At 38.8% G+C, this 14,757-nt stretch overlaps 2 protein-coding genes across 7 annotated transcripts in view; one reads left to right on the top strand and one right to left on the bottom strand.

Annotated features, from left to right (window-relative positions):
• The first annotated feature begins 1,115 nt into the window (after positions 1-1,115).
• Positions 1,116-14,478, top strand: RNF141 (ring finger protein 141). Of its 4 annotated transcripts, none has more exons than XM_075163151.1 (6): positions 1,116-1,252; positions 3,424-3,626; positions 5,146-5,254; positions 6,243-6,424; positions 9,650-9,757; positions 11,455-14,478. In XM_075163151.1, the coding sequence occupies exons 2-6, from the start codon at positions 3,442-3,444 to the stop codon at positions 11,603-11,605; spliced, it is 735 nt and encodes a 244-aa protein (XP_075019252.1). In that variant the 5' UTR covers positions 1,116-1,252; positions 3,424-3,441; the 3' UTR covers positions 11,606-14,478. The 4 variants fall into 4 exon arrangements, with proteins under 4 accessions (XP_075019252.1, XP_075019254.1, XP_075019256.1 ...); XM_075163153.1 differs by having other exon boundaries at positions 1,155-1,252; positions 3,427-3,626; XM_075163155.1 differs by lacking the exon at positions 1,116-1,252 and adding an exon at positions 2,479-3,001 and having other exon boundaries at positions 3,427-3,626.
• AMPD3 (adenosine monophosphate deaminase 3) overlaps positions 6,195-14,757 on the bottom strand; it is a 46,487-nt gene continuing 37,924 nt past the window's right edge. For all 3 annotated transcript variants that reach the window (XM_075163150.1, XM_075163147.1, XM_075163146.1), the window contains exons 16-17: positions 9,612-11,741; positions 6,195-6,490 (exon numbers count right to left, since the gene is read on the bottom strand). Coding sequence is in view for 1 of the 3 variants with exons in the window: in XM_075163147.1 (XP_075019248.1) it covers positions 11,705-11,741 (37 nt within the window). In the remaining 2 variants the exon portion in view is untranslated. The remainder of the gene's footprint in view (positions 6,491-9,611; positions 11,742-14,757) is intronic.

The following is a 14,757-nucleotide window of genomic DNA, read 5'->3' as shown; positions in this document are numbered from 1 at the left end:
CTTTTCTCAAGTGTCGTGCTTTTTTTTACGAGACATTCTCAACAGCTATGAAGTTCATTGATGTCTCAGGAATTGCATTATGCTCAAGTATCTTGGACAAATAATTCATTCCACCTAGCAGGAGATCAGAGTTTGTATTAGTCATTTGACAGAAACGCTACTCGGATTCCCACACTGAGGCTACAGATGTTTGCTGACCTTAGGCGAAAGGGGTGGTTGGCCTCCAGGAAATACAGCGAGGTTCCCAGTCCAGCCCAATCCCTGTCTGGAATACAGGGGTGCCTTTATCGTGGGAAGTACGTGTGTCTATGTGTGAACAGAAGCAGGCAGGAAGGGGAAGTACTACTCCTTTTCTCCTCTTTAAATTAAAAAAAAAACAAAAAAAACCTCCTCTAGAATTAAAACTTGAAGCATCAGGATGTGGATGACCTGGGGGATGTTCTAGGGTTTTTGTTCCTAAATGGCTTGTTATCATTCATGAGTGTTGGGGTTTTTTTGTAAAAAGGTCAGTGAGCGTTGGCATTTGCCACACACATCCAACTCCCACATCCTCCACACAGACCGGGGTGCTCTCTTCCCCCCGGCTGTTCTGGCGGGGTGGGGACATGTTCTGCACCAGCCGTTGCTGGCCTGTGATGATCCCACCAAGGCAGGCACTCAGACTCCATTAAGAATCATTTAAATTGCTATTTATCAGAGCTAAGAGAAAAGAAAGAATAGTATAGGTAGTCTTGCGTCCCTTCAGACACCGGGAAACCTGGGCTGTGCAGCATTGTGTGGGCATCTGCTGAGGGTGCAGCAAGTCCCGCCTGCAGAAAAGTTACCCCATTTTGGTCACTCAAGCTATTACTGGATTTTTCTTAACAGAAAACAACTCTATACACCACTTCTTCTGCAGAACAGAAAGGACGTTCAGGCGGGGCCTGCTCTGCTCAAATGTAACGCGACCGTCGACCCCCCCGTGTGCAACGGTCTTCCAGCGCGGATCGCTACGGCTGGCAGCGGCCGGGGCAGTGCCGCCTCTCCCCCGCTGGCCCGCCCCCGGCCCGGCGGTGCGGGCGCGGCGTCCGCCGTGTCCTGGCAACAGCGCGAGCCGCGCGCTGGCGTCACCGAGCCGCGCCGGAGCCGTCGCCGCGCCGGAGCCGCCGCCACCCCTGCGCCTGCGCCGCTCGCCGACTGCCGGGGCGCGCGGGGGAGCGGCTCCGCTCCAGTCCCCGTCGGGCGGCGGCGAGCAGGATGCCGGGGCGCTGGGGTGAGGCCGCTGGCGGGGCCCTCCGTCCGCGGCCCCTCAGGGGCTGGCGCGCGGCCCACGGTCACGGCGCCCTGGAGGGAACGCAAGGCCCGGGCCCGGGCCCGGGGCGGGGGAAGCCCGTTGGGGGCGGGCGCCCTGAGCCAAGCCCGGTCGCTGCCCTGAGCCGGGCCTCGCTGCCGCGTCCGTCGGGGCGGGAAGGGTCGAGTGGCGGTTACCCGCGGGCACGGCGGCCACGGGGAAATGGCGCGGGGCGGGGCGGGCGTGACGCAGCCGGGCTTGTGCGCGCGGCCTGTGTGGAGCCCGGCCGTGGAGTACGGTTAGCCGGCCGAGTGGCAGCAGCTGCTGTGCCCTGGCCGCTAGGCGCTGGCGGCAGCGCGCCGCTCCTCCTCGGCTCGTGTCGGAGAGGCTGGAAAGGGAGAAGGATCGTGGGGCACCTGACTTACCTGTGCGCAGTTTTGTGTATTTTTGATCTTGACGAACATCTTTGCAGGGTTTTTTTGTCCAGGCTTTTCTAACCATCTTATGTTAGTTCAGGCTCACACGCAGCGCTTTGCTTCCTCAGTAGGGCTGCATTTCAGCTAGAGGGAAGACAAAAACTGGAAGAGATGGGATAGGCTGTATTTGAAGGATGAAAGGTTAAGCTGTTCAGAGGTTGTCCTTCAAGTGTATCTTCTGGGTGTGTGCTCGCCAAATGCCAGGTCTTGATAGCGGAAGAGGAAATGATTGGAGGGTAATTTGGAAGGAGAAAAGTGACTTGAGTGGGAACACATCTGTCTGAGAATAGAAATTGGCCAAAATTCAAACATTAAATTGGAAGTTTATTCTCTTGTGTGAAATGGCCTCAAGTTGCGCCAAGGGAGGTTTAGATTGGACATTAGGAGAAATTTCTTTACTGAAAGAGTGGTCAGGCCTTGGAACAGGCTGCCCAGGGAAGTGGTGGAGTCACCATCCCTGGAAGTATTTAAAAGACGTGTAGATGAGGCCCTTAGGGACATGGTGTAGAGGGCATGGTGGTGTTGGGTTGACGGTTGGTCACGATGATCTTAGAGGTCTTTTCCAACCTGTATGATTCTATGGTGGAATAGTTGGTAGAATGCTCTGATATGAACTCACTTCATGTGTGCTGTGTTTTTCTTACACCATGGCAAGATCTTAACAGCTGTAGACCATGTTCCTGAGCAGTTTTATGCCCAAATGCAGCTATATGTACATGCAGGATGAAGTTCTGTTTTTCTGTGACGTCTCTCATAAGGTGTTTGTAATGCACCTAGTATCAGATTATTCCATATTTAAGTTAAGGTTGATATTCTGCAATTAGCTTGCCATTGGAGACCTCTATCTGTAGAAGTCTTAAAAGGGTGTGAAACCATTGGTTTGCATTACAAGCGACGAACTCTGTACAGACAGAATTAATTTACATGCCTCTGCTATTTCAAGACAAAAAGCAAAGAGAAATTTTGGGAGAATGTCAAATGAGAGGGGTCAAGGGGAGGAGATGGACAAAGACTCAGAATCAGAATGCATAGGGTAGATCCTTATGCAGACTTTTGGGGCAAAAGATATGAGTGTAAAGGAAAGGTGAAATAAGTTGGAGAGGTTTAAGCAAGTCAGTTCTGTAATACGTCCTAAAGTTGAGTGTTCTGTGTAGAGAGGGAGATTTCTAAATTGGTTTATCCTTACGTGGATTCCTTGGCTTACCAGTTTAAGAATGCTGTGAGAGTTCTTTTGATCTGCCAATGTCAGTCTGATGTAAGAAAACTATTTTCTAATGTAATGTCTGTGTATAGACATACATATGCTTATTTGTAGACATTCTGACTTTCACATGCACAAATATTTAGGAAGAACAAAGATTGCCACAAATTACCACCATCATCTTGAGATTTTTCTTTTCCATTCCATATGTGTGTGTTGGAGTTGCTGAAAAATCTGCATGAAAAATTGTCTCTATTTAATACAAGTATTGCTGTAAGCAAAATAATACATTTTTCATAAGCTGTTAATGACACATTCCAGTCTCTTCTAAGTATTCTGCTTTGTTTCTGATTTGACTGTTCAAGTTGTGTTATTGTAGAATAATTAGACTGGTTAGTGGGTAGCTAAACTCTTACACTGAAAGAAAATGAGGGAGTAGCCATTCATAAAACACACAAATGTTAACTATTTTTTAGCAGAGACTCTACAAGTGAATGAGAACTTCTTTCTACGGAACTGAGGTGAAGAACTTCACCATGGGTCAACAAATTTCAAACCACACACAAACTGTAATTAACAAGTTGCCAGAAAAAGTAGCAAAGCATGCCTCTTTGGTTCAAGAAAGTGGTTTCCTAACGTATGAAGAGTTTCTGGGAAGAGTAGCTGAACTTAATGATGTGTAAGCCTTACTTTGTTTCCTTCTTTTTTTCATGTTTTACAGAGACCTTGTATGCAAATATATTCTCCCGTCCTAGCTAAGCCAGAACTGGACATCTGGTTTTGAAATGTTTCCTTTAGTTCGTAAAGTTTCTATAATGGTTGTAATTACACTTCAAAACCAAAGCCATTTCTCTTCCTTAAATTCAGTTTTCTCCAATACTCTTCTTTACTCTTTCCAGCAGGTGTTGCTTCTCTCTGAGAAGTTCACAAGAGGTAGACATTTAGCGGTATCTTTTTGTTAGTGTTACCTGTCTCCCTTACTCTTCCCCCCTCCACCAACCACCTAAAGATGCAGTGCCGCTTCCTCTCTGCCCATCACTTTTGGTAGGAAGTAGCAATACGAGCCCTGTAAAGTACAGCTACCGTACTTCCTAGCTACACTAGGAAGGTAGTACCTGAGACAGAACTGTTTGTGACCATCTTTTCCACCTCTGTGGACATGCAGTGCTGTTCCTCATTAAAGATGAGACATGCCTTACTATTTGAAACCAGTGACCAAGATAATCCCAAACAAAAGGCTGCATAAGTAAGATTTTTCGTAGCCTGCCTTTTGTTTGACTGATACATGGACGGTAAAAAGAAATGAACAAAAAAGCAGAGCTGTCATTTTCACTCAATATTTATGGTATAAAATGATAGGAAGTGGAAACGTACACACCGAAAAGGGGCTTTGTAGTGTGTGACTTTTGGTAGTGTTTGATGTTTAACTATAATGTGAATTTGTATTCAGTTTAGAGATTGTCTTGTATAGTGTCATACTTTTACGAATGACCTTCAAGAACAGATAGCTGTCTTCTGGGTAGACACAAACAGATATCAAAGAACATTACCTTATGTTTTGCCTGAGAATCTAAGCATATCTCAGTATAATTAACTCCATTCAAGTTTTTTTTGTTTCTTTACAGTGTTTACTTCAGCCTGAAAGTAACATAGCTTGTTCTGATTCTTATGGAATAGACCTTCGTGTTTCTGTTCCATTAAAAAAAAATACAAAACCCCAAAAATCTCAGGGTCACCTGAAGCTTTCACCTGACTGCTTCATTATTAATGTATACTAATAAAAATGCATCTCATTTGCATGTGTTGGTACTTGCTTGCTTTTTGTACATACATGGTAAGGAAATAACCTTTTTAGATTGGACCACAAGACTGTATGATTACTGTAATAAACAGTGAAAGTATATATAAATTAAAATGCCTACAAAAGACACTTCCTTGCTGATGCTGGATCAAAAGACTTGCACATCATTTTCTGAAATATACTGTGCAATTTAAAGTGAAATGGATTGTGTATTTTATATTTAATGACATGCTAAGAAGGTCATTACTCTTTAATTTCATGTCTCTGGGTAGTATTGATAAAATCTCTTTATGGATAAAGAGCACTTAGGTGAACCATAAATCATATCACAGTGACTGAGGTTGCTGATCTTTGCATGTCTAGCACGTGATGTAAATCTGATGTTTCTTTATTTCAGTACAGCAAAATTGGCGTCTGGACAAGACAAACATCTGTTATTTGAAGTGCAGCCTGGTTCTGATTCTTCTGCTTTCTGGAAGGTGGTCGTTCGGATAATATGTACTAAAGTAAGATTGTTGAAAATTTTTATTTGGTGGCGTTTTTGTGTACAGATATTTGATGACACTCACTTTTACTGGTAAAATCCAAAACCTGCTACATATATTTTGAGTATATATTTTGACACAGATGATGTATTCAGGGATACCATTTGAGATAAATTAAGTTTCTGCAAAAAGCAGGTTAACAAAAACATTTTCATAACTAAGTTTAAAGGAATGATATCTTCCAATGGAGCACTTACAGCCCATTAATTACGAATTCAGATGATTTGTGAGGTCAAGTCATGGTAATCAAACAGTACAACAAACTGGGAACTATATAGTTTGATAGTAGGAGAAGGAAGTTAGCAATTCCAAGCATTATTAGTTGAGCTAGTGTAACTGTATTTATTCGGATTCCTTACAAAACCAATCTAAAAGTTAAATTTTAACTTAGTTTGAAGACCATGACAAAACTTACTAAGTTTGCTCTTTCTAGTGAGGAGATTTTTCCCCTCTGTATCCTATCAAGTAACATCCTTAAATGATCTTGAATCCACTGAGGAATCTTAACATGCAGTTTCAACCAAGCCAACTCTAAAACCTTGTTTGAAACTAACAGTTTGTAATTTTCTGTTTGCTCTTAGTTTTCATTAAGGCAGCCATCATTTAGGCTATTTTAAGTTCAAATATGAAATGACTGATTATTCTGTTCTTTGTTCTAAGTTTAGCCCAATTTTTAGGCATTAGGTTCCTACTCACAACTTAATTCATTTGAGTAGTGATGATAATTGTCTTGTCCTAAAAATCTAGTCCTAAGGGTGGTATTCCTCATGATGAAACAGCTGTGTTTGCAGGTGTTAACTCTTATTGAAGCAGACTGCAATTTGCTAACATAGCGATGGACACTTGGGAAGGTGGCTACTGCCGTGAGAATTGCAGTGCGTTAAAAGAATTTTGAGCAACGTCAAGTAAAAATCTGATATGTAATTGTAAACAATTCTTATATCTTAAGATAAATAAAACAAGTGGCATCGTGGAAGCCTCCAGAATCTTGAACTTGTATCAGTTCATTCAACTTTATAAAGACATCACCAGTCAAGCAGCAGGAGTTCTTGCACAGAGTGGTACTTCTGAAGAAGCTGCTGAGAGTTTGATGTCTGTGTCATCTTGTCAGGCCAGCTTGTGGATGGGAAGGTATTTTGATATATTCTAGCTTCTGACCACAGTTACAACAAATATTTTGGAAGTTGTGTGTAAAACCTGAAATACAAACATGTAGTGATCAAAATTGCATGCTCTTGGCAGATGCAGACTTTGTATCATCACAAGCTTGAATAGCACACCTTCTCTTGTACCAAGAGAGCTGTAGTGTACTTGGGTGAAATTCTGTTGGTGCTACCATACCTTAGCTTTCAGAACAATAGTTTTAATGATTGTAATATAAACATGGTATATGTTGAATCTCCTGAATAAGAGAACAGGAGGAAATGGAATCACCTGCAGCTACAAATCTAGGGGTTTTGACAGTGTTTGTTTAAACAGATTTTGTTATTGTTCCACTTAAACTTTCTCTTCCTCTTTTACATTTTGGCATGTGAAAGTTCCCATCTGTTGCCACTAGAAACTCATCAATTATAGTAATAATATAACTTGTAAGACTGGAAAAATGTGAACTGCCTCACACATGTTGACATCCTGCTTTGTTAACTAGAGGAAAAGCAAAAGACTGAGGTCAACACCTGCAATAATTTCAGTTCAAACTGAATGTAACAGTAAGAAGCTTGTCACCCTCTCCCTATGTGGAAACGTCGCTACCAATAATTCCTTACTTTTAACTTTCTGAATTAGTTCAGAGTTCTAACTCAGTTTTAAGTGAGGTAGAGATAGGTTTTACAAGAAAAAGTAGTAAATGGTGTAGTACTCTATATCAACCAGTGAAGAGCCTGTAGTCAGGTATTTTAACAAAACAAGTTGCTGAGCTAGTTAACTGTCTTTAGAATGTCACACTCCATCTGTTAGAATAAGAAAGGGGTCGGCGATGTTGTCATTCTGTAGATAGAGCCCACTGGTTTTTGTAAGTCAGTGGATTGCAGAATGTGTTCTTTTCATTTAATTTCCTGTTTCTCTTCTTTGGGAACAGATAATCTTAAATTATTGGCTATTCTGAGTTATTAAAATGCTGGAATTAGGTAGCAAATTGTGAGCATGTTTAGGAAAGCATATTTTCCTGCTCTTTCTCAAAGATATAATGTTATACCAGAACACATGTATATCCAGAAATGGCTTTTTATTTAAAACAAACCAACTAAACAAAAAACCCCCAGGTGCTTATGCAAAACAACTTCATGTATTGCTAAAGTCAGTAAGTAGATATAAGGTTTCTTAGGTGAGTTTCTTTTTCAATTTTCAGACTTTGAGATGGGGGAGATCAGCATCCTTTGTGTTTGTAAACTTCATCGCTTGAGGTAGTATTAGTGACAAATAACAACAACAAAAAAAGAGTATACTTTTCTAATATGCTAGTAATATGCTGGAATTTAGTGAGCCGGTATTTTCCAATTGTATTTTATCCAAGTTTTTCAAGTCATTAAGAAAAATACAGGCTGAAGCATCTTCAAGTATTTTACACCGAGGAAATCTTCTGTTTGTTTTTCCGTGATATCCTCCCATTTGCCTAAATTCTTTTCACCTTTAGACATTTTTCAGCTCCGCAAGAGCTAGCCGTCACCGTCCAAAAATAGTTTCATTCTTCTTCTTATCTTAACTTCTTCCACTGGAATAATACCCCATTTCTCTAGAACATCCACTTCCTATTCAGAGCATTTCAAAATATCTGTAAGCGTTTTATGCTTTCTGATAGTGAAGAGACAAGCATTTCTTTAGTTTGTCATTTTTGTATTTTACCATTTCTTCAGAAACTTAGACCTATGGCTAAATCTTAGGTTCCAGAAACTTTATAAATAGGGTGCTTGTTTTAAGTATAATTGCTTGTATATATACCATCAAATCTCAAAAATTAAAGTGTTATCAAAGGTTAGTACTCAAAGTTGCATGGCAGAGGGAAATGAAAGGGAGCAAGTCCAAAGAACATAGTGAGCTAATCAAAAGATAGTTTTTTTTGGAAACTGCTGTCCTCACTGTATGTGAATCACCATCTCTAATTCTACCAAAAAATCTCCTAGCATTCTAAAGTAATTTCTCAAAAAGCAAATTGAAAAGGAAACCCCAAGGACCTACTGAAGAATAAAACAAAAGTATATTAATTGCTGTCTGTTAGCTAGCTAGCCTGTACAGTTAAAAAATTACTCTGATTTGACAAGCTCCCAAGATACCTAAGCAAAAGCAGTCTGGTCAATAGTCACGAAGGTGGTCTGTCTCTCCTGAAATGCCATTCTTTCTAGAATGCTACCTTTGTGCCCCAAGTCACAGAAGAGATTCTCAAATCAGGATTTTTGGAAAACCTAAAAATTTCAGAACACTTACCTGGCTGTCTTGGAAGTGGGCCATGACTATAAAATTAGGGAACTTTACATGTCTAGTTAGGTTAGTGAAAGCTGAGGATTCTCTGTATCTTTTCACGCTTGAGAAGTCTTGATAATGCAAATATTTGAGATGCTACTGTTAGGAACTTTAAATCAGATATCTATTATTTGGAAAAAAAAAATGAAGACAAATAAAATGAAAATGTCTGTCGCAGGGATTGATCTAATTTTTTAACTCTCCCCCCTCCCCTACCCCGAGAACACCTAGAAGCTTAACTGGAAAAGGGGTGGTAACAGTCAACTCGGAAGAGAGTCCTAATTTGAAGGAACAATTATCAGGAGTGTATTGCAATCTAAAACCAGCCTTTTCAATCTAATCAGTTTAGCTCGTGGCATTTTCATGGCATGTGAAATCTAGTAGTGATCCTCTCGACATGCATGTTTTTATCTAGGATATAAGCCAGTACACAGAAATTTGACAAAGTTCATTATGAAATAGTTAGCCTGACACTCTGTGAAAGGAAGGCAGATTCTTCTCCTGGCTTTAATGTAAACAGTATTTCTGTTCTTTTGCCCAGTTATGTGATATGTAACAGTTAAAACTTCTCACACTTCCTTATTGATATGAAAAAGGATTTGCATAAGTCTTTGCAACACCAAAAGCACCCCATGACACGCACAAAAAAATGCATATTCTAACTTAGTTTGGTTCATTTACTGCTGTTTGTTGGTAGCTTGAGGCTATGTCTGCTGACATAGGCTGGGATGATGTAACTAATCCATTCACAAAGTTAGATGTTCCTTGCAGATAAGCACAGGTGTTCCTTTCTGTCCATCACGAATTATTGTGAAAAATGTAGTAACTAGTGTAGTTAATAGAGCATAAATATAAAACTTACTAGCTATCTAGGAGAAAATACTCTCTTCTCTTCTGCAGGGTTAAACAGTTGACAGATGAAGAGGAATGTTGCATCTGCATGGATGGGCGTGCTGATTTAATCTTGCCGTGTGCTCACAGTTTCTGCCAGAAATGCATTGATAAATGGTAATGCATATTAAAGGATATTCATTATTTTATAGTATGTACTGGTTATCTGACACGTTTCAGTTTGGTCTGACAGATTCCTTAGTCCCATATAATTTAAGGTCTGAAGATATTTGCAAACTAATGTACATATGATACATAAGAAGCTTGAGTGAAATCAGACTGCAGCAGAAGGAAAGAAGGATTTCAGAATTTGTAAACATCTTATGAAGAATTTCATTGTGGGGAAAAAAAGATGTGAAAGTGCTTTTCAGCATTTGTTTTGTAATTTCTTAACTCTTTATTCTTGTAAAATTAAATTACTGTATTCTTGCTCGAAAACTAGCAAAGACGGTATATGCTGATGCTGGCGTGTTATGCTTCACAAAATCTCATTAAAAGCTTTTTAAGGAAAAATCAATAGTTTGTAAGACTATGCAAATATGAAGGCAAGTTGGACTGTCTTATCACTTATTTGGGAAATAACTGTCAGAGGGATTTTCTTCCATATATTACACTTTCACTTGAAATAAATAGCAGACAATTTACTAATTTAAATATATCAGACTTTTCCAAGAAAAGATTTCTTCTCAATAGCAACGCCTTCAAATTTATGTATAACATGTATCTTACAATATGTGTTCAGCTTCATAGTAAACTGAACAGCTTTTCAGCTGCTGCATCTGTCTGGTACACCAGTTGTTGGAAAGCTAGAGAGAAAAATTGCTTTGTCGAGGAGCATAGCTCTTCTCTGACCATGCAGAAGACCTACAAGGACTAGGCAGGTGTTCTGGCAGTCTCGCATTGGGTGATACAGATATTCTCAGTTAAAGGCTTTTTTGACCAGTTAATGCAAATAATTTGACATTTAAGTCACATAATTTGTGCATAAGAATTTGTTTTGTGGCTTTTTCAAAGCTTATCAAGGAAGTTACTCTTGTAACACCATGCTCCCACAAGGAAAAAACGTAAAAATCGCTGGATAACAGAGTATAACTAGTCATCTCTCTTTTTCTGGGAAAATATTTTAACATCTATCAGCAATACAGGGCTTCAGTTTAGTGACTGTGGTGGAGAGTGGATTATATTCTACTTTGGATAATGAATCAGCTGAACTCTTAACTAAGTTCCATTCTTTTTTTGGTATTCACTTTTTAAGGTTCATCTCTTCTTAACCTAGGCATATAACAGAGGCTCCCAGCTCAGAAGCATAGGTGTTTGGGACCCCCGAGTTAGTCGGTGGAAGGGGATGGGACCAATTCTAAACTTCAGTGGGCTGAAGTGATGCAGGAAAAGGGTTTCTTTTTCTCTTTATATAGGAAGCTTATGGGGACTGGTTTCTGAAGTACCTCAGCTGAATATCTAAAGATTGGAAGAATTAATTTAGACCGTGGATTTCCATTTAAACTTTCTGGACAGGTAGCTAGATGCATCATGTTTAACCTGAGCAAACTTGATTCTGAGGAACATGACTCCAAATTTATCACTCAGAGAATGGAACTACATTCAGAATTGTTGGCCAGTCTTCCTCACAAAGAAAAAGTTTTTAAACAAAAAAATACATAGGTGGTCTAATCCAGTTAACCTGGTCATTCCTGAAGTTCACTGGGTTGGTTTTGTTGGGGTTTTTTTTTTGTTTGTTTGGGGGCTCTTTTGGCATTTTTTGGCCAGGAAGAGACCATCAGTGAAAAATATTCATTTCTCTGGCTTCCTAACAGGAGTGATCGTCACAGAAGCTGTCCTGTCTGCCGTCGGCAAGTGACTGGGGCAAGTGATTCTTGGGTGGTCTCAGATGCACCTACAGAAGATGATATCGCTACTTATATACTTAACATGGTAGATGAGGCGGGCCAGCCTCACAGGCCCTGACACTGGCCAGCAAGCTGATGATAGCAGAAGCACTTGAAGCTTTCATTTTCACGAATGTTTGTTTTTACCTCTCGTTGCCGTTCTTCCACAGTCTGTCTTTTACTTCTCTTCTTGGCTGCTGTGAATCTGCGCTGCTCTTTTAAAACACAGGGTAGATGAACCAGTGTATGTGTGTGCAGTCTTAATTATTAATCTGTACTTTCAGTAAACTCTTTGATCATTAACAAAGTTTAACAAGAACTTTTGATATTAACAGTTCGACTACTAGATGAAGCAATTTATTACAGCACAACTACAACTGCTAACTGCTGTTTGAATATCACAGTGTACTGCTACAGAAGATGAACCATGTCAGGTGGCTTGACCTCACAGTTCTTATCCTTAAAAGCAGTCCCTTTTAGTTTCATGACGAATGTGAATAAAGATGAGTTAGCACTAGTGATTATAAATTTGAAATTTTACTGCTGAAACTTGAAGATGTCCCACTACCTGTTCTTCAGTAGCCAGTTATTGCTGCTTTTAGTGCTTACAGATACTGATTTCAATCTAATCTGTTACGAGTTTTAGTATTAATTATTTTAAATCTGTTTGGAGAGTGTCGGCAGCTCTGTAAATGTACTTGTGCACTTCCTTTATTTTTCTAACAAGATTCTCTCTTAGAATATTTTTTTAAATGTGATATTTAGCATTGTCATCTTAGCTTGGAAACATTAAACAGTTTCATACACAATCCTAAAAAAAAAAATTTGTTTCTTTATAGTTTTTTGATCAAGAACAGCCAAAATTATTTTTAAACATTGGGCATATCTGAAGAGAATGACTTTATTTGAATTAGCAGTTAAGGTGTAGTTTAGTCTAATGCTGTGGTTTTATCTGCTTGAGTTTTTGAAGTGATGAAATCAGAGTTACAAGGTATAGTAAGAGTTATAAGGTGATAATCTAAGTAAGGGTGCTGTACTTTACAAGTGCAATATGCTTTTATGTAGCAGCAAAAAACTTCTTTAATAATAATGTTGCTTGCAGTGAGATGTGCATGTGACAACTTGGGAAAAGGGATTTCGCAACTGGAGTGCAACTGTACTTCTGTGTCTAGCAGAGTAAAATCTTTAAAGAGCTGAGTTTAGACAGTCTAAATTAAATTGTTAGTATTCAGGAAACCCATCCTAAGCCTCTTTTGCATAAACAGTGTTACGGAAATCAACTGCTATTGTAGAGAATTAATTAATGATTTTTTTTTTTTAATATATATTAACAAATACTACTCTCTTCATTTGTGGCTATTGAGTGAGAAATACTCAAGTGTAGCATTTGAGGGAGTATCAGCATAAATGTTGCTTGCTGTAAGATTGCATTTTTAATTACCTTACTTGTTAAAATTTGATGATGCCATAAGGCTAAGGCCTTTTATCATAGCCAGGTTCTGAACTCAAAGGCGTGTGCACACGTAGATAGGCACATTTGGGTTCATTTTCTTAATTGGCTACAAAATAATTTAATTACGTTGGGGACCAGATCTTGGGTATTTCTCTATTATACCTCTATTTGTTAAGGAACGTGCATAGCACTCACCCATTTGAGTTTGGCTTATGGCACCATTGTCAAATTTATCATAGACATTAAGACAGATAAGCAACGTAATCTCTTGTGTGTATCATCTAAAAGTCAGTATGGCTTAGTGTGTAAATCTGTATTTAACTATTGAAAAATCCATTTATGAATGTATATAGCTTAGAACTGATTTTTTCCCTTTGTTAATCCTTTGATATCAATGAGATATTCTTCAGAAAATGCATGGACTGTTTGGTTGCATAAAGGCAGTTATTATTTGGGCAGAAAATTGTTAATGGTCAGGGATTTTCCACTAAAACATGTGCAAATATTCCTAATCACACGCCAGTTTGGTTTCTTTCTGCTTTTTGAGCTTGCATTAGTCCATGTTCAGAACTTTAAAATAACCTTTGAATTTTTTAAACTTTTTATAAAATCACTGGCTCAGAAAGAGCATCTAAATTAAAGCTTCAAGCTAACTTTATTTTTCAAGTATTTCAAGAGCTGTACTTCTGAACTGAGATTTTATAAGTTGACTTTCTGCTGAGAACTTACATGAACTTCTTAAAATGTAATTTTGTAATGATGCAAACAGGTTATTAATTGCAGCATAATGACACTTGCAATTACAGTATAAACAATGCAAAAATTATTTAAATAGTGAAAATTAAACTTTGTATTCTGTACAGCTTTTTTTAATTAAGTTGCTGTAATTCACACTGCTGTGGTGTAGGTACTGTAATGTGTGCCTTGTAAAATATATGTACTGTATGTTATATGGGATAATAGGTACATTAACACTGAAAAACTAGTAATTTGGTACTGGTTGGTATTACCTAGTCTGTAGTGCTACATTTAGCAAACAATTTTGGAAACGGAAAAGGAATCACACTGGCAGGGACATGGCAATGGGTTCCAGAAGCTAGACCTTGAAAATGTGAATTACTACGAATAGCTGTTGGTGGGGGGCATTAGAACAAACTAAACTTTCTTGTGTTAAGTGAAGATTTCTTACAGGTTTAATGTGAAATTGTAATTTAAATTGTAATTATAGATTGTATTAATAGCTAAGGACATTCCAGTATATTAAACTTTGTGTATGAATTGTGCAATAAAGTTACTTTAGAAAAAATGTCAGAGTTCTTTTAAGCTTAAGGAATCTCTTGGCTTTGATACCACAGAAGTCTGAAAACTGAATTTTAATCTAAATACAATTCCATTGTACAGGTAGTGTGGCTAAAAGTATGCCATTATGAGTCAGATGTCTCTTAAACTTTGAAGTGCGATATTAACAAGGTAGCTTAAATGCAGCTCTGCAAAAAAGACTCGCTGATTCTTCTATTTTTCTTTGTCAAAATATAAATTGGAACATTCTGCAGTGGTGGGAAAAATTAAACAAACAAACAACTCTGCTTCTTAAAAGGACAGTATAGAGGAGCAGGTTTCTTTGGGGTAAAGGATTTTTTTTTCTTTCAGAGAAGTGCGATTTACTTTTTCCCGAAGTTATTCCATCATGTTTCTGATGGATAGTATTTCAAAGCTTAAGAATGCTAAGGTTTGGAGTATTCTTTCTTAGACTTTTCCTGTGTTTTAGTAAGAATTGA

This window comes from Calonectris borealis, chromosome 14 (genome assembly GCF_964195595.1).
Source record: "Calonectris borealis chromosome 14, bCalBor7.hap1.2, whole genome shotgun sequence".
NCBI lineage: Eukaryota > Metazoa > Chordata > Aves > Procellariiformes > Procellariidae > Calonectris > Calonectris borealis.
The sequence above is the reverse complement of the archived record's forward strand: the minus strand, read 5'-3'. Positions and strand labels throughout refer to the sequence as shown.